A 23,137-nucleotide genomic window follows, 5' to 3' on the forward strand; every position below is an offset into this window, starting at 1 on the left:
TTATTTCTAATTATAGCTGGTAGGCTAGCTAGGCTTTAGTCTTATTAAGGTAAACCACAACATAAATTAACCCTTATTTTAATATCTAGATTGTTTTTTATTTAAACTGTGAAACATACATTTGGAGATGCAAATCCACTGTATTTACAGATTTTACACAATGTTAATCCCATAACCATTATGACTTAAATCTCATGTCTGCATTTGTGACTACAATAATCTTCTCATTAAAACGAGCCAACACCCATCGTGTTCTACTTCATGAGGAATGCTCACACGAAGTGACAGGAGGCTCAACAGGGGCTCCAGCAGTTGTGGTAAATACTCTTGTTATAAAGCAGCATGGGATCTGTTTACTGACTTAAACAAACGGATCTATTTAATAATTACCTACTTCAAACGAGGCACTATGGTTCATTCTGCTGTTTAAAATCTGGATTAATTTACAGTCGGCCAATTAGCAGTCTGCCGAGCTCTGTGAGAACATAGTTTGATTACACAGAGGCTGTGTCAAAAACAATAATTGACTCTACTTATGTACCAAAACAGTGCCGGGACTTTCTCAGAAACTAACCGAGAATAGTTTGCTTGTGTGATGAGAGGATTTGCTCGGTTAGATCATCCTTTTGTTTGAGGCAGACAGTGTCGAGAGCCAAAGCTATTTGAACCCAGGTGTAGTGTTGCAGTCTGCACATGCACTCCTATACCCTCTGCTCCATCCGGACCACTCATTCCAGTTTTTCTAAAATCATATAAAAAGTAGATCTGTAAAGGAAATGTTTTAAAATCCCAGAGTGGCTTCACAGGCTGGAATGAGCTCCATTTTTCTTGCCAATTTTCCAAGACTCACAAAAATATCCCCCAACTTTGTAGGGCATGTCTGGCATGATTGCTTTGATGAAACTCAGACTGATGTTTCACAGCAGCTTATGTGCATCCAAGCACATGATCAGTCAGAGAGGATTATAATCAGATTAAACCTTCGCGTCTTGGGTCAGATTTGGTGTATGAAAGTCACACAAAACAGCACAGCCTCATTTCAAACTGCTTATAATGCAGCAGCGTAGAATAATAAAAAGGCTCGTTAATGCTTAGCGCTTTAGAAAGAAAAACAGACATGTCAGTGTAAATAGCTGTTATTTAATAACCATGATTTGCTCAACAACTGTAGTTACAGTTCATAATTCCCTGTCCGTGTGGCAGACAGTCGGCAGCAGTACTGCAGCGTAAAGGCACAATGACAGATACATGTAATATCAGGTGACATAACAAAGATGACCTGCAGGAGAAATCATACATTTACATCAGCCATAAGTGGCTTTGTCAAATACATTCCACTCAATCGCTTGGATTGACTGAGAATGTTTTGTTTGTACAGCATTTCCTTGGTCAGTTTGAATAAAGCAAAAAAATATATATAACGGCCTGTCCACACTACAGCTTCGACAGCTTCAAAAACGGTTTCCAACGCGTCTGCCCATTCACTTTCAATGGGGTGACGTCACTTTTCGCCGAACTGCATTGTGGGAAGCAGAGCGAAGCTTTCCTGGCGTTTCAGGCTGCAAAAGTTGAGCAATGTTCAACTTTTGAAGCTTTCGGTGGAAGCGTCAGCCAATCAAATCATATGCCAGTACAAGCTCTAGCTAATCAAACCGCTGCTTGTGTGTCAGGGGTGGGAGATTCATGTGATTGGTTGTTGGTCGAGCTTCAGACAAGCCCAGCTCCAAGCTTTTTTTGAAGCTGTAGTGTGGACGGGCCGTTAGAATAAACACTGATTAAAAAAAAATGATAGTGTACTGTTAAGTGATACACAAATCTTATGAGAAAAAATTATATATATATCAAAATGTTCCACTCTCACAGCGACACACAAATGTGAAATAAATGAAAGTTCTCCTGGTGGATGAAGCTGCCTGACCTAATGGTAATACAACAGCACACCGATACAGCCTCAGTCTTTACCTTCTAAAACATGCACACAAGCTTTGAGACGTTAAAAAAAACAGCCGGAAATATTCTCAATCACTGGAGATTTTCACTACAATGCCGACAGCCGTGGCAGATACTGCCAATAAAAAGAGTACAAAATCAAGTGACTTTAAAAATAAGCCAGAGGCTCTGAAATCCTCTGAAATGCAGAAATAGTCCACTGACTGCCTAATGTCTGCAGCATAAGTGCATTTGTTGACTTCATGTTTGTTTTCTTCGTGGTGATAGGTTGAGGTTTTCCTTGAGTGCGTGGGGATTATGGAACGTCCTCTTGATAATTAGAGGAAAATACAATAAACAAAAAAAAACTCTTAGGTCAGTGCTTCGGACCCCCTTCATCTGATCCGTTCAGCTCATGCCTACTTGTTCACCTCCTCAGTGTCCCCCTGTGTTCTCTGGTTCAGGGGGCCACGCCCTCCTGGTCCATGCTGCAGCCGAGGGCCTCGATGTCGTTGCTGATGTCCGTGATCATGCGGTCCCACTCGTCCCCCTCCGAGGCCTCCTGGCCCTCGTCCGAGGCCACGCTCCCTCCTGCCGCGCCGTTCCCGTTGGTGGTGGAGTCGGAGGCGGAGCTTGCTGTGCGGCGGTAGCGTCCGAAGCTGTCCGTGATGATGCCTCGGCCGTCCTTCACACCGATGGTCTCCAGGAAATTCTCAAAGTGCTGGCTGTCCTTCTCTGGTATGAAGGGGCGCAGGCCTGCAGCGAGAGATTACAAGGCATACGGTTACTGTTTAATAATATTAAAAAGGTAAGTGATTTTTGAAAAAGGATCTGTAGCAAACAAGGATTTCTATAAAGCCTGTAGAATAGGAATGTCTCTGCAGAAGATATTGCATCTTGTGATTCCACTTAATTGTGCAGCCCTACTTTAAAACATTTCTGTTGCATTTATTCTGATATAAAACACAGGTGTTTTCTTTTAAATATTGAGTAAAAAATTGGTGCTACTGGCAGTTTTATCCACATGTTTTTTTACAACATCTCACGATTACATGTGGGGAGACAAAATGGTGCCGGTTTGACCACAGCATCACAATAGTCTTGTGGCATGATGCCCAACATCCTTGTCTCTTAACTAATAGGAGTACAGTGTGGTCGTACCAAGTAAAAGGAACTTCCTGCTGTCCCCGTAGAGTTGCCGCAGGTTAATGCAGAACTCGTGAATAGAGGCACCGTTACGGTATTCATGGAGCAGCGTGGCAAACTGCTGGATCTCCTGTGATGATAGTTTTGTCCGCAGCTAAACAGAAAATAAAAGAGATTAAAATAGAGACTTATTTGAATCACAGTCTGGGAAATGTTCTCATGTACAGAAAGGTGTGAAGTTGTCATACTGTGGTCATGTAGTCCTGCAGCAGCTCTGCAGCGGTGGTGCTGAGCTCTCCTTCACTCGCCGTCTTCGTTTGAGGGGAAGCAGGGGTGGACGCTGATGGGGAGCTTCCTTCTGCCTCCATAGATGCCTGGAAAGGACTGAGAGATCAAAACAAACGTGTCAAATTCTGTCTGTGTCCAACTGAAAACCTATGATCAAAGTAGGACTCTCAACTGTGTTCTTACAATGTGCCTGCTTCCCCTTCAAAGGACTCTTTAACATCCACTTTGCTTGAAGAATCCTCTGCAAAATAAAAAACAAGTGAATAATTAAAAGGATTATTTCTGAATCAACAACACATAAACTTGTTAAAGGACAATGACTAGTCCCATTCAGTTTGTTTTTCCTGTTTTCCCCTTACCGCTGTATAGAGACAGGTGTCTGGTAGGTGTAGTTGCTCCATCAAAAATGGCTCTGTCCAAGAAGTCGATGGTTGACTCCGTGTAAACAATCTGAAAGACCTGGCTGAGCAAGAGACAAAGCTCCTCCGCTGCTGCCTGGAAGACAAACACAGTATCTATAAATGCAACATTCTGCAGGAACCAAGTTACGACAGTGCTCCGATACATATTCACAATGTAACCCATAATGTAAAACTATACATGTGAGAGTTTTCTTGCATAGGTCAAGTTTAATTTAGCTAAGCCATTTTAAACCATTGGGAATAGCTGCAGTTGACCTTCTGTGCTATGCCACTTTTAAAAGGCTCCATGAGTTTCTCTTTGAGATTTGTATGCACTTTTACTTGGTGTATTTGTTTGTTGGGGAACCTTCTACAAACAGCCCTGTAGGTGGCTTGGAGCCAAAAATCAATTCATTTTTTAAAGTAGCCTCAGTAAATTGTTGCCACCTGTGTAATCTGAATAAACTTGAGGAATGTATTTTCATTTAGCGTAGCCACAGATGCAAAATAATACCTTATTATCAACAGCGAGCACCAGCAGACAGCAGACTTCCACGAGCACAGCCCCACTCTCTGATAAGGAGCTCAGGGTCTGAGACTTGTTAAGATCGGGACACGAGCTGGGACAAGGAGAACCCCCCGACTCCTGGGCTGGAGAGCAAAGAGAAATACGCAGTCAGTCAGAATAATAAAGTCAAATTTTCATTTGTTGCAAGTCCAAATATTTCTTCATTATTGGTCCCCCTTTACGTTACGAACTCATTTTGAATTATTTCTAGTTACTCAAGAAAGACATGAGTTAAACAATTAAGGCGAGACACCCCAGGTGAATAGGGTAATTTTTTTAACTTAAAGGTATCAGCTAGAAATGTCTCCAGTTAATTACTTACAATAAGGAAATTGTCTTTTATATTACAAGTTTTCTGAAATAGCATGTTTAAATATACAAATTATCCATTATCTCATTAAATATGCACATATTTGAACACATTTCAGGAATCGAAATCTGAACTTTGGATAAAGCCAGATTCAAAATTATTGTTTCATTTTGTAGTCATATTAGTATCTAAGGCTTTTACAGAAGGGATATTGGATATCTCTTTTTATCACTCCATAAATCAGAAAATACTGTCAACAGCCATAAAATATCAATTTGCGCCACGTTTTTAGGTATACAATGTTGTATAATTCAGGCTATGAATGATATATGAACAAACCCTTCTGTAAAAGCCTTCATAATATTGATAGGAATATAACTGGAAGGTTTGGTGTATCTACGTGCTACTGAAGTTGAAATTTCGAACTCAGAGTAGGAGAAAAAACTCATTTTGAGAAAACGACCTTTAAAGATTGCAATGAGGCGCTAGCTAAACCCTCCTGTTCTTTGGATGATAGCTTGCGCATCGACGCACTCCGTGAAGGTATTTCATGTTCGGGGTCATTTGTTTTTTGTATAACCTTGCTTCGTGCAAGTGACAATTGTTGTCGTGTTCTCTGTGAACGTTTTTTTCGCCGTTCTTTTGCCATTTTGAGATTTCAATTTCTAGCGGAAAGCTAACCAGGAAGTGTTTTAGCACACCACGTGACGCATCTGAACGAATCACGTTGTCAGAAATTGACACCAGCCAATGAGATTTCGTTTCTTGGTTTAAGACCCCTTTGTACTTTCACGATTGGTTGCTGATACAAAGGAAATGACCATATTTGGATCCGATGAGATTGTGCAGGAGAGACACAGCTTTCCAGCGATACCTCTGTTGACATGGTGCACACAGCGGTCGCGGTACTTTATGTTACGTTAGAATGCTAACTTTTGGTGAATTTAGGAGAAATCTACAAACGCAAATAGACAAACTATAGTAAAATAAACACTTAAATGTGTATTTTGTATGTTTTCCTTCCAAAAGCCTGAAAGAAAACATGTTATAGAATCAAAATAGCACAACATCTCAAAATTGACCAGTACTTGAAAAACGATGTTTTTGCCTGCCGTGTCTCGCCTTAATGGGATTTAACATTATCAAATCCTCATTATTACTTGTTGACATAAAGAAGACAACAAAATAAACAACCAGATGGACCTGATGTTGATGTGAGGTTGGCTACAATTAAAACAAAACATGTTTAAACAGGACTGCAGGTGACTCCTCTCTACTGTAAATTCACAACATGACTTATTTGACCACTTCATTTGAACATCTTTAAAATGTAAACAATGTTGTCCACCTGTTTTGATCACCACGAGGTGCAGAGAGTCGTCCCTGATGTAGGACACAGCAGCGATATCATGGATGGGCACTCTCAGGATGATGTCTTCTCCGTCGCGCCGGACTAGCTTTATGTTGTACGCCGATAAGCTCACCACGGCGTCCTGCTCCGATGTCAGCTGGCCCGCCAACTGATGGGACTTCTGAGAATCACAGAGGCGTGAGCAGAGGGTAATTATCCCTGACATGATGGAAATTATAAATGCCATATCTGACAACGTTAATATGCGTTCTGTCTTTGCATGAACAGAACTAATCTATTAAAGGAGTTCAATCTAAGAAACAAAACCATTTATTTTGAAATTAGCAACTAACAAGTGAACGAAGAAGTGAAATGCTCTTTCTCAGATACTAACCCTTGCGGTGTCAATGAGCTGCAGCACTTCTGTGCGACTTGATGGGTTCAAGTATCCTGGAACTGATGATAGCTGCCCCAAGTACTGGGAAAGAAAGAACAGTCACAAACTTATTGCCATAGCATTGCTTGAATGAATAGTGTTTCAACATGTATGTGTATGAGGTAAGGGAGTTTATATCTCTGCTAGTCACTCACTTTGACTTCCTTCTCAATGTAGTCATTAAGCAGGATGTCAGGGTCTATACGGTGGTCGGGTTGAGAGAGTGAGAAGGTGTGGAGTGCTCTGCGCTCGGTGGCCTTCTCCTGGGCCTTCTTATCTCTCCCCTTCTCTCCTTTCAGAAAGACTCTCTTGAACGGAGAGACGATACCAGGCTGGTGAATAAAGACAAAGAAAGCAGGGTGAGACGTATTAGATGATTCTCAAAATGCAGAAGGAAATGCGACTCAATATGTGTGGATATGTAGCATTTCACACTCTCTAAATGATAAACTATTGCCATAATCTGTTTCTATGTAACAGTATGTTATAAATAATACAGGACTATTCATATCCACTACCTAGATATAATGTACATGCAATGGGCTACGCAATTGAAGCTAAAAGTGTAATGTCTGTCAGAAAAACGTCGGTTGAGTGTGGTTCTTTAAAGCCTTGTAATTTATGCTGAGCCTGCTTCCCGTGGCGGAACGGTTGCTGAGAAGAAAGACACAGCAGATGCAAAGCCTGCCCTGTTATCCAATACATGTTACTCAAATGTCAACAATAGCATGTGCACAAGAAAGCTTTGCAAAACTGGAGGTGTTTTCAGTGGAACTTAACATTACAAATCACAAATTAGTCACAAAAGAATGAATTTTCTTTAAGATATTACTGAATATACCACTTAAAAAGTCTTCATTGCTTTACTTTTAAATGTAATGTCCTGTATCAACTGGTAACACTGCAGCACTGTTTAGGAGCTCAGCTAAGTGTGCTGCGAATGCGATTAAATAAAACCTTGATAGAGTTTGTCCATTGCATTATGCCTAATACAATACACCTTTCTAGATTCAAAGCATTACAAAGCCTACCTCGGTCTCCATGAACCCTCTCGCTAGAAGAGTCGCCTAACGCCAAACACACTGCCTGGCCACAGATGCTGCTACGCTCGCCGTCTGCACTAGTCACCTGTTGCCTCCCCTCACACAGTGACAGCTGCCAACTGGTGACAGATCAAACGTGATGAGGGGCGGGACCCGTCGCAGAGGAAAGGAAGTGTCAGCCTCTGGTTTCAGGCCCAAGAGCAGGAAGCGGACTAGCCACAACATCCTGTGATGACACGCGCGTTCATATGAATATTGAAGCACTAACTGAACACACTTCTAGTTTTATTTTCACTTAATTATGGACAAAAGAACATGTATAGTGATAATCACTAACTCCAGGATTGTATTGTGATGATTGCTGCCTTTGTGCATCACTTACTCGGGACTGTTACTGAAGGTCGATGCTAACCACACGTCACATTTGCAAGGCTGTTGTGTTTACACTGCAGATTCAATAATACCACAAGTGCAGAGAATCTGATGAAGTTCGAGCCAAATTGTGGCAAACCATTGAACAGCACAACCTACAACTGGTGCATTATTAAGTACGTTGCTCGTGAAGATACCTACATTAACATTTAATAGCTTGTCTTTGGGAAATGGGAGACAAGAGCCACAGTAGTTGACCCAAGGGAATGACTTTAAAATAATGAAATGCCTTTTCTTAAATAAAGTCTGTTTAGTAAGAAACATACGAGAGGATGATTTGTGGCTTACTTTTGCAGTTATCCAGGATTAAAAAAAGTTCGGGTGGACTTGAGCAATTTAAGTCCCATTTGTACCCAATATAATAATATATTACATTTTTAATTAGAGCGCTTTTACAGGTGCTCAAAGCGACATGCATGTTTAGTTTTCTGCGAGGCATTGTGACTGCCTTTCCAGATGTAAGAAGCAGCATGGTTATATATGCCCATTCATTTTTATCAGTTTTTAACTACTTCTGCTGGTCTGAAAGCAAGCCAATACAATATATATGAAAGAGTAGCTAATCACATCCTTACATTTTCCAGATACCTCTGACAGTTTACAGAGTTTAAAGTTTATATTTAGCAAAGTGAAAGTAACACTATCAGGACATCACATGAAGGGGTCTGAGCTTTCACTTGTGTCATATTTTAATACTGCTTTTAATATATCATCAAGAATACATCTGGGCAAAATGTTGTTCATTATCTCCACCAAGTGGCATATACAGAAACTGTATACACTGGAGACACCAATCTAAAAGTAAAGAGCATCAACCCTTAAAGACAGTACTACACATGTGGCTTATCCAGTTTCATAGAGCTAACAACAATACTTTATACTGAGGTTAGAGGTATTACTGATATTTGGTCCCCCATCTTTCCAGAAAACCACAATGCTGCCAAGCAGGCGTTGAAATATATTTACTTCAAATCTATCTGTTTTGGGGCCACAAGTATTTAGTCATATCAACATTTTCTGAGTTGAAGTTTTAAAGACGTGCCTTAATCCAACCACAGGCAGTTTTTTTTTTTTTTTAAATTGCTGACAAAAACGTTTTCTTGCCGTAACTAACCTTATTAACATAAGGATATCCATTCATGTCCATCCAAATTTCCCTTCACATCAAGAGGACATTGAATTGGATGGGAAATAACATGGAAAAGATGATGGACGTCAGCACAGTCATAGCATGAATGTTAACATAAGACACTTCACTGCATTGCTAAGGTTGTGAGAGCTTGTCAATGTAATGTCCTGCTTAGATTTGGAGGGTTCTGCCCTTCCTCCTGTGAACAACACGAAGAACAGAGGGAAAATGTCCTTTGTGTCAGATAAAAGAAATGTCAGCTATGTGTCTGAACATACCGATCTGCCTCCACATCAAACGGGATCATTAGGCAGTATGTGTCTGTAGTGTTTGTCTGTGAGAGCTGGGTAAAGGATGCTGGTTCCCCTTAGCATGACTGACACTGATAGCCGCTGCCTCTGACAGCTGTTGAGCACACAGATCCTCTTTGACCCACGCCTACACATAACGACGAGGGTTACTACTCTGAAAAACACATGGTTGTGCTTTCATTACGTTTAGGGGAATACTCTCTTTGAGCCATAGCCTCACTGTTAACACAAACCAAAACAAACGCACAATTAGCCACAGTAACACAACAGTAGCCGATGTTTTCAGGACGTTACTATAAATAGCACATCTGGACTACAAAACTAACAATGCAAAGTCGATATTCAGAGAACTATGAACCAACAATAGATCACGAAGCTCATGTTGATTATAAATTAAGACACTTTACACTGATCTTGTAAAACGTTGCTCTGTTTTTTAGGTTCCATCTGTTGCACATCCTGAAGATAACTTTATGTAACATTCATTCTGTAAATTACACACTCTACGTATTCAATGAAAAGTCGGGAAAGTGTCAGTGTGTTATCGTGATATGTTGGCCCCTGCTCGCGGACATTGACTCCATATTTATTATAAACTTAGCCAGCAAACAGTTAAGCTAGTCTGGTATGAGTAGCTAGTAAGTTAGCATGCTAGCTGGCAAACTTGCAGTAAAAAGTAATGCTAGCTGTGACAATGGCCCGACTTACCTTTTTCACTTTTTTCACATCATCCTCCATTTCTATGTAAAGGTCCTCCTCTTCATATTCAGTTCAGCGTGGGGAGCAAGGTGTGAAAACACATAACTATCTACAGAATATGTTTAACCAGCACTCATCTGAAAGTAGTTAGCTTGCTAGCCTAGCTTAGGCTAGCCTAGCATTGGTAAAGTGATGTCCGAATTTGAGCTGATAGCAACATGTCATTATGATCTGCCTTATTCCGCAAGTGTTAGATTATACACCGGCGTGACACCAGTGTGCGAATGGTGTGCTTCAGTGCCGCGAACACAACTAAAGCAGTAGACTGTTAAAAAAACAAACTCGGATAAAACAGGCAAAACTTTTCAATCGTGCCGCCATTTTGGGCGTTGAACAGTGGTCCAGCATGCTTTGCACAAACCAAAACAGCTGTGAGAACACATAGTGAGAACACCGCCCAGGCAGTTTGACGAGGCGCTTCTTCAGTATCACTTCACAGGCATAATTTCAGGTAATATAATATACATTGTAATTACAGAAAAGCAATGTATTGAGTGACAGAGATTCACTTCAGACCAAAACATATATTTGTTAACTATAGAGCACCTAATGCAGACAGAGTAGCTTATATATTTGGTGATTATAGAGCAGCTAATGCAGGGTTGGCTTTTGCACAGCAGTTGACTACTTTAACTTGTATTAACATTAGCTGTAACGTTGAATACTTTATTTTATCAGGTAAATGCTTTTTAAAAAAACAGATTTATGGAGACTCACATTTGAGAAGATTTTGAAATGTTGACAGAACTTGACATTTTTGCCTCAATTCTCGTAATTAAATTCACCAAATCTCACTTTTACTTTATTATTTTGAAACTTTATACAATGTTTTTTTTCAACAGCTGACATTTTCACTTTAAATAACAGGAAAAGCTCTGACTCCTTTCAGTATTATTGTTAAGGTTAAGTCTAAAATCACAATTGAGCTGTTCAAATGCAGGTGTTTCACTGAGCAAGAGACTATACATATGTTATATGAAAGCAATGTCTGACAGCCTGTTTACGGCTTTTGTTTTATATCCCTATTTTACTAGGACATGATTGTACACGCATGAGTGAGAGAGAAGACAAGTGGGGTGAAAAAGACAGAGACATGCATACAGCAAGAGCATATGAAAGTCTCGACTCACAAGGTTGGCTGCAAAGTGGCAACAAAAGAAAGGGTAGGCTATGTTATGTACTCATATGGTAACTGTCAGTGGTATTTAATTTGTATACATATCACATGCTTACCTTTCATTTTTCTAAACCTGTGTAAAAAGTATATAGCCTAAGGTATAGACCTATTTCAAGCTTCTGGCTTGTCTAAGAAAAAGCACAGGTGTAATTGATGAAATGGTTAAAAAAACGAGGTTCACCTGGGGGATGCTTAAAAAGGTACCTACTGAAAAAAGGTTTACAAAATAAATAAATGCTAATACAAATGAAACCCAATATTTGTAAATGGTTGCAAAGTGGGATATAATAAGCCAACCCTGTCAGGAAAGCTGTTTCCTGACTACTCTCTATGTCTTTCCTACTTTCCCCCTTTAAACCATATGACTACACTGTACTAGTAACACTACTGTGCACCTTTGATAATACAGTACACACACACACCATACACCATTTAACCTAACATTTGCTCTATTTATTTTGTTTTGTGTTGTCGTGTGTATTTATTCACATCACCCAATGTAAGTCTTACCTTTGCTTTGTTTCACTAATACAAATATAAAATCAGTTTCAGCCGTGTTCTTCCTACTCTTTTTACTTCTGACAAAATAAAATGATAAAAATGACTGCCATTAAAAATATTGATTTGGGATGGTCCTGAAATGTCGCTTTGATGGCTTTTTTAGGTCATTTGTGGTTTAATCAGGTCTGAATTTGTTAAGTCAAAGGTCTCTTTTCAAATAAAATAATACATCCTTCTAAATTGGCTCTAAAATTACAACTGCAATTAAGAAAATGTCACGTATATTTGAACTGTTATTCCAATGTGCCAAATATATTCCACAATAATTATTGTTGGTATCGTGAAATAATTAGCAAAAAATGATGTGATGTATTGGACTCATGTTAAAAGATCTTAAACAGCTTTAGTCAAACTACGCAGGTGTTTTCACTTATTGTCCCTGATTACACCTTCCTCAGATTGATCGTCATCTCTAAAAATGTTCACTTTCATTATTTTGATTAATGCATCATTCTGTGTTTGGTGTTATCACAGTAATCCCCACCACAACTTCAACCTGAATAAGTATATTCAAATGAAATGAAAACACCTGTGTGAGTGTGGAGGCCTTTTATCTGCTAGACATTCCCATCAGAGGCTGGAATGTATCACATTAAAACACAATTAAGGTGTGTAGCTTACATCTTTGCATCTGCCTTCATATGTTGAAATGTGAATTGTGCATGTGAACACAGTACTAAAATGCACTTTTAAATACTATATTTATTTTTCTTTTCTGGGATGAACAGTCTGATATATGAATCTACAGTAAGGCTTAACATTACATTTTCAGCATAATATTTCTCTTTTCATCTAAAAACCAAAACATACAAAAAGAACCGTAGCACCATATGTTATTAATAATATTCATATTGTTCCCAAAAAAAGGACATCAGTTTTGCTTTTTTTAAAGAACAGGGTTTCCATTAAACAGTGTACTATGTTATATTTAACAACAAAGAAACCATTCCTTTTATGTTCTCAGTTAAAACATTGGTTGTATGAGTACACTTTCATAAAGATGCTACAGATTGTAGCAAATTTGCTTTCTGACATTGTGCCAACATTTGGAATACCCTGGAAAAAATAATAATGGTCTAGGAAATATCCTGATTTGTAAAATACACCAACAAGCTAACACAATCTAGAAATTGATTGAATATAAACAAAGCATTATTTCCCAACACAATTTGATAACTATTTCAAAAATCAGCAGCAATTAATATAACAACCATAGTCGCTTAATTGGAATATCAAATCCATGTTAAACAAAAATATTACAGCCAATTCTACAATAACAACAAAAAGTAGATACACACAGATTAAGGACATATAGATGACAGGAATTTACAACACAGCAATCACGTTCTATTTTTTTAACCCAAACTCCAGTAGCATTTGTGATCCTGTTCGTCTGCCATAAAGATGCTTTTATCTGCCAGTTTCATTCTCTCTCAGAGAAAAGAAATAAAAAAATCCTAGTGCAGATTGAATCATAGTAGACGAAAAACATACTCTATGCTTAAACCAGTATATTAAACATTAAATGCAGAGAGTCACTCGTTTTTTGAGCAAGTTAGGAAATCAAAATGGCACCATTGAGAGTTGAAGTCTGCTGTAAACTATGTGGCTGTAAGGTGCTAGCGCTCAAGCATTTTGAGACTGCAAGTATGTGGGGCGCAGGCCCTCTCAGTCAGGCTATGCTATCAGAAAGCTAAAAAGTGGACTGCAGTCCACAGTAGTAGCACCTTTTTAAATGTATTTATTCAGCACCAGGTTATTAACATAAATCAAAACGGAATCAAAAATAAAAGAAGAAAATGCACCATTTTATCTTCTGAACATACTGCTCCAGTGGTCAAAGAGATGGTCATGAGTCATGACACAAAGGTACAGATTCAAACCAAGTCAAACACTGACCTGCTGCTACACATTAATGCAGAAATCAGAGGGTTTGTTGTGCAGTCGAGAGCACTTACATGCTAAATGTTGAGGGTCACCTCACAATGACTTCCAAAGGCATGCTGGGAGGTGGTAGGAAAACAAGAAAATCAGGTTATTTAAAAGTGAAATAGTGATCAGGCCTGTTAATCCTTACATTGTAAGCAACATTTATGCAACATAAATGTTTTTTTTGCGCATTTTGTCATCATTGACTCTCGTTCAAATCCAACTGCAGGCATTATTGTTTTGGCTAGAGGAAGTATTTTTCACACAAGACAAACGACACAGAAACTTTACGTCTTGGCACCACAAATCATTCATCATTGCAAGACAGAAGTAGATGTAAAGGCATAGACAAAAGTACAAAACAATCATTGACCAAATCGCTCGGTACCGTGGCTGGCATCTGTTAAGAGTTTCCATCAAACAGTCCAAAGCTAACACTTTAGAGCTCAGTCCAAACTGCTAATTGTAACTTGCTGAATTAACTGGGGCTGTTGTATTTCAGCTTGCTCCAACGTAATATAGATGAGGAACCCTACGTTCAAGTACAGAAGGTGTTCAGTATTGCCTTACTTCTCCTCCCATGTCTTTGACATATGCACCACTTGGTTCTTTCACTCTGTTATTAGTTGTAACACTGTAACGAGGAAACAGTGCAACTGTGGATGTCAACTTAAATGAAATAGTAAGATTAAATGGAGTTGTCAAATGAGGTGACAAAATTGAGAACTTGGCTTGATTTGGTTTGGAGAGACAAACAGGAAGAATATTGTTTGGTGTTGTCACCATCTTGATGAGTGGGCTGGCACATGGAACAAGTAAAGAAACAAATTGGCATTGTTGTTTGCGGGCCTGGCTGCCATGGCTGGATTGAAGCACCCAAAGTAACAAGGCACAACAAGGACAGAGTAGAACAAGCTTGCTACTTAAACACTCTTGTGCGTTGTGTCAGTTGAAAGATGGGGGCTTGCAACCTGACAGAAACAGGGGATTTCTTTGTGACCTTGTTCATATTGTAATGTGTGGCGGCCAAATATAATATTGTTTGGTAATGTTTCCAAATGCAACCCTTGTGTAGCTTAGCTTTTGAAACCTGTGTATAATTAAGGAAAACATTAAAAATACTAAATTAAAACCTACTTATTGGGCTTCTAGCTAATTTGTTTAAAAATACACAGAATGTGGCAATAATGTGATTGTTCTGTAGAAATAAGTAAAATATACTGCATGTTTCATAAAAATCTAGACTTGTACATTTAGACTCTTCACATACTTAATTAAAATCAACAATGTAATTAACTGTAATTACTTTATTCATATGACACAGCTAAGCAAGCATAAATACTCTGCATTATACAACATTAAGCACCACAAGATGAAATGCAGCCCAATTGTACATAATCTTGGTTGTTATAATATATACTACTGTACTCCCACACAAACACACCCGCACAAAAATGAATTAATCACAGTGTATTTGCACCTGATTTGGACTTATGTCCATGTCTGTAAAATGTCAGCAGTGTTTGCCAGGCAGCCAACTACCACAAAAAACTGCCTATCCCCCCACCAATAATAAGAATGAGCAACCATTCCCATTAAAACAAATGTGCAAACCATAATTAAGTGGTGCAATCCCAGCCACGTAGTGGTGCAATCCCAGCCACATTGTGGTCCAGGATGCAATTTTGTAAGGAAAAAATGGAGGACATGCCTGGGGATGAGAACTGCATTGAGACACCCCTGAGTCAGCTGGTATAGTGGTCTTGGTTGTTGGTCCTGAGGAACCCCTGTATTGGCTGCTTTGCTTAGTTTTTTTTTTTAAGTCCAACAATATTTGTTTACATTAATTGGCTTGCTATTAACATGGCTGTTAATTCACTACAACAAAGAGAACTACTGGCTGCTATGGTAAACAATGAACAACTTGGTTGTTTGCATACTCATGTATATCAAAACATATGGGGTGTTGGATGTTTGCTCCAACCGAGCTGACCCAACAGTTAAATATTACTCAGGGCTGAACATCGCTTTAAGCTGAAGGGTGGCAGACCCTGGATGTTGAAGCTCTTGGTTATGGCAGTGTACCTCATTGCATGTTCTCATGCCAGGATCTCCAGTTGTTCAGCCTCAACCCTGTTGTTCAGTTACCAGAAAGTGTGAGAGTGTGTCATGGGAGTGCACCAAGGCCCAGCAACGCAGGGATTGGGAAGAGGGCAGAGCAGCAACCAAGGGTGGAGCCGAACTTTCGGCGAGAGGACAGAACTGTGGAAAAGGGCTCAGGAGATACACATGACACGCATGCATACACACACCACGCAAACACACTTAAATCCCAAACACAAACTGTAGGTTGCACAGCACGTGCTAACAATAAAACACCCATCTTTCTTACACAAGCATACAAAGAGTCATACAGCATAATTCAGTTAAGACCTTTCTCAAGTTCTGTCCTCATGTTCATTTCCATCCCTGGCAAAAACCCCCTCTCACCTTTGGCCTGGACTTAACGTGGCATCTGCCTTTTACAGTACGATGTTAGTAGGCACATTTGGCCACAGCTAAGCAGAAAGCCTGTGAGCCAGGAGAAAGGAATCTCTGCTTTGCGTAGGGCTCTTGGTCATCCCTGGTTGGGTGCATTGGTACTAATGCCTCATACTAACGTCATGCCAAACAATGTAGAAAACACACATTATATATTTGGATGAATCATTGAGTAAATAGATACAATTGGAGTATGAAATGCATTCATTTTTTTAAATAAATTGTTTAGTAGCCCTCTCTGGGAGTTTTAGTCAAACTCCTTTGACCTAGAAGGCATCTTTTTTTAAATATTTGATTTCATTATTGTCATGAGTAAATACAGTGGCCGTCCCAAGTGTATCCGTAGTGAAGAACTCCCGCAGGTTCAGCTGGGAGATGTTGTGTGTACTCACTTTACAGCAGGCCTATATATGTTAATGTTTAGCAAGGACTCATTCTACTGGTTCAAGGGCGCAGATACGACGGAAAGACAGTTCTGTAAGATGCCATTTTGCTTTGTTTCAACTGCACTAGCAGTGCCAAAACAGTTGACCTGTACACCCATATTAGAGTATACACTCTTGAGGGCACACTGATGTTGAGGAGTATAACTTTTAACACTGCACTGCACAACAATTGTTGTTATGTAAAAAGTTTGTGTTCTGGCAAAATATAGATGTCAATGTATCAATGACTATAAATGAGGACACAAACACGCACTGAAGTATAATAGCATAGAAATATCTTCTCCTAGTTGTCTTTTTTTAAAGAACTTATTACGAGTCTTTGCACCAGATAAGCATATATTATCAACCCTAACATTTGTTGATTAGAAAACAAAATAGGGAGGCTGTACTTTCTAGGATTCAGAAGGGAATGGTGGAGGATTCCTTGAAGGCTGTCTTTGCAATTCAAACACAAATGTGTGTTAACACATTTATACCCTTCTACCCTTTACTAAACCCTTACAATCTTTAAAAAAGTTATTGGAATGTTTAATTATGATATACCCACCAATTCAGAAAATGTTGTGCTCATTTCCATTACATTCTACTTTCCTTTCATTGTGTTTTTCTTTAATATTTGTGCTGTCACAATTACGGGCAAAAATAACCATGTAAGGCATGCTGTTCCAGTTCGCCTCCACTGGAGGGCAGTCTGCACTGTTGAAATTATATATGTGGGTGGAACTGATTGAAGGTCGGTGTGCTTCTTTTTCCTTCCATACATGATGCGATTATGATTAAGGGTTTTGAACAAAAATAGTACGGCCAGGTTCCACTTGAGCCATGTATGGCTCACAGAGGGATAATCCATTTTGAAGTGCTTCTTCTGGACATTGACTTTGATTGTGTCCTTTTTGTTATTTACAGTATCGCGATTTCAGTGCTTTTCAATTCACGGGCTAAGGAATTAGTAAACATTATCATACAGTACAATCATTTACATAAAGAATGGCAGTAAATGTTGGGATGTGCAAAGACCTGCCCCCTTTGAGACTCTCCTCCATCATTCCCATCAGCCTTTGCGCCAGTCCCATGTCACAGGGACATACAATATGCCCTTCAAAAGTATTCACAGGTTGAATCACCAATACAGTATAATGTATTAAACACATTTCATAATGAAACATTCATATTTGATCTACACACGCATACAGAACCCTCCTATATCAATGTAGAGGGATTTACATGATTCTTCTGTATATATCACAGATACTGGAGGTTCATGATTTTATCTCTGTACTGTATGTTTCTTTTCCAAAAATAAATCATGGCTGTGTGTTTCGACCGTCTCGACACACATCTCTTGCAGGAAAATAGAATGATCAGAGAGGAGAGAAGGAGATAGCAGTGTGTCAAATGGAAAGAGATAATATCTGGAGAGGAGGAAGAGCATAGTCCAAGAAAGGATAAGTATGTGCATCGTAGTGTGTAAGAGGACGTTGGCAGAGCTGTGGGAGAAGATGCCTTCAGAGGGAGGATTCGTACTGCAGGAGTTCATAGAGAAATGGACCGTCCCTATACCTGATGCCCACCGCGTTAGGGCTAATGTACTGCAGCACATTTATGGTCCTGCGCAGGCGCCGATCCACAAAGTGTGCATCCCATGCTGGGTAGCGTTTTCTGGGCATGTCTATCTTAATGAGAGGACCCTCGGGCTGGATGGGCCTGCCAGTGGCATCCACAGGCTCTGTGGACCTCACCTGGAAAACCGGTAGGCAGGTGTCCGTGGGTGTTTCATCTGACTCCTCATATTCCCCTGCCAGACCCCGTGTGGGGGTGGCCTGAGAACCACGCGGTCCAGGTGTGGGAGCCATGGGCTCGGCCTCGGGGGGTAATGGAAGGCCCCAAAGAAGCTCAGCGCAGCACGAGCTGGCCAGCACCCTCAGCCGGGGGCCCATGGGGTGTAGGACCCCGTAATAGAGAACCATACAGGCCACACCTGAGGCAAAGCACAGGAAGACACCACAGAGGGCAAAAGCGGCATAGGCGTCGGTGGTGACTGGGTCACGATACGCATACCAAAGGAGGCTGAGGATGGCGTTCTCTAACAGCACTACTGTATAATAGGTCACCATTCTGTACCGCGTCCGGCCCTCGCGTACATTGAACCAACAGAAGACATAGACCACCCCCACCACCATGTTGAACAGTACTTCCTCCCACTTGGACATGCAGAAGTCGGTGCCGCCATGGATGACCCAGAAAGCCATGGCACACCAATGGAGCACCACAAAAATGCCAAAGTATATGTGGAAAACCGAGGCAAATAGGGCAAGGGAGATCACCCGTGAGGAGATGGTAAAAAGGCGCCAGAACAGATGCACCAGGGCACCTCGGTAACTCATGCTCTTCTGGTCGTCACGTGAATCACGCAGGAGTTTGTGGTAAGAAGCTAGCACCCAGGCCAGGGACAGGAGGGAGGACATGGTTGAAAGACCTGTGAATATAGACGGAGAAAGAGTGTGAAAGAAGAGAAAGACTAAGAATGAGATACACTGACATGCCATGAGATGGTTTTCAAAGCACCAGAAATGTAAAGAAAAATCCAGTTTTTATTTCTAGTCTAAAGCATAATCCAAAGAAAAATACTTTTATCTTGACTTGGCTGGCGTTCCACTTACAGTACATTTCATTTCAGCCAAAGCAATCTATCACATTCTAGAAAGCCATATTATTACCAAGATCATCATAGGTCAATCAGTCAACAACAATTCAGTTTGCTTTGGACTTGTATAACAGCATTATGTCAGAGCAGTAACCTGCGACATGAAAAATGATAGAGGATTATCTGCAGAGCAGCAGCATGGTGCCTCTCAGCAAATGTATTGATGGCATTTCTATAGACCCCCAGACAGGGAGGGTATCTTGTTATGATTGAATTGCCTTCCTTGGGGAGATGTTTTGCACGTGGAAACTGGAAATGTAAAAGAGCTTTCAAAAATGATGAATGTTTGAAATTGAATACAATGGTGGAGAATAGTGCACACTGTAAATAAAGCGATATGTGAACTTCACAGAAAATGAACTGTCAGGTTTAAAATACGAAACCATCTCAGCATTATGGGACAACAGTATGACGTAATGCACAAACGAAGGATAGATGTCTGGAATTAGACACAAACATAATGAAAGTTGTGTGTTGCCTGTATAGTGCCATATGGAAGTCCTTACACTGCAGCCACTCAGCATCGTTGCTCTGGATCATAATGCAGAGCTGCAGCACCATCTGAGGGGCGCTTTCTAAGAAGGTCTCCAGCAGTCGCAGCATGTTGACATCGGCATACTCGTACATCATAGCCCAGTAAAAACGCCGCTGGTTCTCCTTCTGCCGGTGACTCTGTATACCGAGGTACATGGTGCGGATGTACCTGCAGAGAAAAGAAGGGCGGACAGTTAGACAATCTAATAATAACTTCTTTATCTTATGGAAACAAACGGCACAATAACACGTTTTCATATTTTAAACTGTTGCATCACATGCTTGAGTTTGGTTGAGTTTTGACATCCTTAGCACACTTGGTAGCTATCACTTTTAATAGCACAATTCAAATATTGTAATTTGCATTCATAAGGGATAAAGATGTTCATATCTTTACCAATTAAATAAACATTTGATGACAGAAAATGTGTGGACTTTGATTACAACATCATCGTTGTTAAACAAAAACATATTGCGGGAAGCTGTAGTGATAAAACTGAAAAGAATAAAGACAAGAAAACCAATATAGTACAATTAAAAGGTACAAATAAAACATAGTCATGAACTGTCCTTTACTATTCTACAGATACTAAAAATATATTCCTGTCAAACCAAGTAACTACTTGCATAGCAGCTTTATTCCACAGTATCACTGCCTTGTGTAACACAGCTACAACAACAGTTAAAAACATATTTGTGGCCCGCAGTAAGCATGGCAATGATCATTGTCACCACATGACCCTTATTGTCAGCTGTGTGGGCTATTTTCATGATTTGTGTAGTTTCATAACGGTGAAGAGATTCTGGTGAAGCCATGGGAGTGGTGGGTAATGCAGCTGAGAAGGGCCGGATAATTGAATCAAGCTCCTGTTGCCATCCCAGCTGTACCACTGCTTTGATGGCATTGTGTAATGCTGGGCAAACATGTAATGGGCCCAGGGCTGTGTGATATAGCTCATTAAGATCATAATCTTCTGTGGGTATGGATTTGGAAACGTACCGCTGCAGTCAACGCCGCCAATTAACATGCATGGAAGAAGACCACAAGTGATTAAGAGGAAAACATTTTTGCAGAATCTAAGCCTTGGAAGGAAACATCCCCAAATCCTTGGTAAAAACATCAATCCTTTCAACTCCAAAGAAAGCAACAAAAAGACGTAAAACTGCAGCCTGGCGTTTTTTTACCCTCTCTAATCTGTAAACAACTTCAGCTCTTCAAACATGTTAACTCAGAGAGAAAACAATCACTGAAACCATTACGACAGTGAGAGTTATCTTAAGAGTGGATTCAGACATTTCATATTGTGTCGTAACCGCAGGGCCTATCTGCCTGAGCTGGCAGAGTAGCCAAATAAATCCTTCACTTGATGTGAAGGCAGTCAACCGAGGACAATAGTGGATTAAGGACAGAAATAGACTAGACAGTAGCACTCCCCAAAACCAATTGAGAGGCCATGGATCTACAATCAGTGCAGCATTGCAAACAAAGACAGAAAATGCTTATGAGTGGTTTTCAACATAATTAGCTTCTGCATTAGCTATTGGGAAAGAGATTACTGCTTAATTTGAAATGAGGTTGAGATCAGTGCACTGTAAAGAATGCATCATCTAGTCGGCTCTGATTGCTTTGATTCAACCACTAGTACATACAATACAACTCGGTAGACCTTCAGCTAAATGTGACAATGGGAGTGTGAAGTACATCTGGTACAAATGGCTCCTCTCCCATTGTTTACTTGATCTCACAAAAATAATGTAAACTATATATAGAGGTTTATGGGGGCTTTGATAGGATAACTTTCACTATTGTAATCACTTGACCTATAGATTTGACATTATTTCTGTCGGATTGTGCAAAGTTATTTGTATGTGATCCTTAATACTTATTTCATGCCTAAGAATATCAGCATGCTTTGGTAAGATATTCCAAAAAGACATAGAGAAGGACATTGTTGGCAAACCTCTGCAGTCTACATAGTCAGTTAGCTAACCTACAAGACGGCCAGTGTCCCTCAATGTGTGAAAGAAACTGAAGAAAGGAATCAATGGAGGAAAAACTCCCACATGCACCCAATGTTAGTGTGGAAACTTGATGACTGAAAGATCTTCCTGTCAAATAGACAGTGAATAACAACCATTCACATGTTTTGTCGTGCTATTATCCACACTAGTGCGTCAAAACAAACGAAAAATATCCCCCGAGGAGGATCTACTCTGTCCCCCGCACTGCTCTGGCATCATTTACTCGCTGAGCCAAATCTGCTAATGTACGCAGTAAAAGAAAACGATGAAAGCTCTGGCTGGGAGCAGGAACGGTGGTCTTCCTCGGGACAGTGGACAGAAGGAACAAGAGAGGAGGCAACATGGACACAAGTTTTTGGGGATCAATAGCTCTAGGCTGTAAGAGGCACCATTATATCCAGAGGTAAAGGCTGGCATTCGGTGACATTTTCAGTCGGACTGGTAAATGTCAGATGAAGCAAGTCAACCCCTCTTTCTCACTAATGACATGCCACAGAGACCTACGTCGACTCTTCGTCTCCGCCCCCCCATTTTCCATTAGTCTGTGTTCCAGTGATGCGTCTCACTGGTCTGTCGTGCCTCCGTCAAAAAAAGTAATTTTCATTGTCTCCAGAGATGTCTCACTTTGAAAAAACAACCTTACAGACGTGAGCTGCTCCGTGAGGCTGCACCCAGGAACAGCTGTGCTATAAGCTAAATGCTAATGGCAGCATGCTTCACTGCTCTCAACTGCAACTGATAGGTGTCATTAGTTTTGCAGCTATATCAATAGTATTAGACAAACAGATAAAGCACTAGATGAGAAGTTGTTAAAATTCAACCAGTAGCTAATTAATGTTTAACTGTCATGGTGGCACTAGAGCAAAAGTCATTAAGAGAAGTAAATGTTGAGAGAGTAAGTGAAAACTTTAAGCCTGCCGGTGGCACTATATTCAAAATCAGGGAGTCACCAAAATCTGTTGTCTGGGCAACATAGGTGTTTGTTCCAAATTGCATTGAAATCCATCCAAAAGGCATTTAATTTGAATTCTGTTATCGCCTATAATCTATTTTTAAACAAACCAACAGTAGCTTACCGTACCTACCGTTGGTACAATCATCTAGACTTCAGCCCTTTCAT

The 23,137-nt window shown here is 40.2% G+C and overlaps 2 protein-coding genes across 2 annotated transcripts in view; both read right to left on the reverse strand.

The window, feature by feature from the left end:
* Window positions 1-1,120: 1,120 nt before the first annotated feature.
* On the reverse strand, window positions 1,121-10,450 carry ccm2 (CCM2 scaffold protein). Its single transcript, XM_034076601.2, has 10 exons — window positions 10,053-10,450; window positions 6,585-6,761; window positions 6,388-6,471; window positions 5,991-6,174; window positions 4,279-4,415; window positions 3,723-3,858; window positions 3,547-3,604; window positions 3,324-3,459; window positions 3,091-3,229; window positions 1,121-2,685 (listed from the first exon to the last, which is right to left on the reverse strand). The coding sequence occupies exons 1-10, from the start codon at window positions 10,080-10,082 to the stop codon at window positions 2,390-2,392; spliced, it is 1,377 nt and encodes a 458-aa protein (XP_033932492.1). The 5' UTR covers window positions 10,083-10,450; the 3' UTR covers window positions 1,121-2,389.
* Window positions 10,451-12,565: 2,115 nt separating this feature from the next.
* Window positions 12,566-23,137, reverse strand: part of xkr6b (XK, Kell blood group complex subunit-related family, member 6b) — a 56,733-nt gene continuing 46,161 nt past the window's right edge. Inside the window, exons 2-3 of the mRNA XM_034075333.1 lie at window positions 19,968-20,164; window positions 12,566-19,233 (exon numbers count right to left, since the gene is read on the reverse strand). Of these exons, the coding sequence (XP_033931224.1) occupies window positions 18,263-19,233; window positions 19,968-20,164 (1,168 nt within the window). The 3' untranslated portion in view covers window positions 12,566-18,262. The remainder of the gene's footprint in view (window positions 19,234-19,967; window positions 20,165-23,137) is intronic.

Source organism: Pseudochaenichthys georgianus, chromosome 24 (genome assembly GCF_902827115.2).
Source record: "Pseudochaenichthys georgianus chromosome 24, fPseGeo1.2, whole genome shotgun sequence".
Lineage (NCBI taxonomy): Eukaryota > Metazoa > Chordata > Actinopteri > Perciformes > Channichthyidae > Pseudochaenichthys > Pseudochaenichthys georgianus.

Coding starts and splice junctions, on each gene's coding strand:
- ccm2 (XM_034076601.2), bottom strand. CDS start 10,082: ATGGAGGATGATGTGAAAAAAGTGAAAAAG. Junction 6,175..6,387: donor AGCTCATTGACACCGCAAGG/GTTAGTATCTGA, acceptor TGTGATTCTCAG/AAGTCCCATCAGTTGGCGGG. Junction 2,686..3,090: donor CAGGAAGTTCCTTTTACTTG/GTACGACCACAC, acceptor CTCTCGCTGCAG/GCCTGCGCCCCTTCATACCA.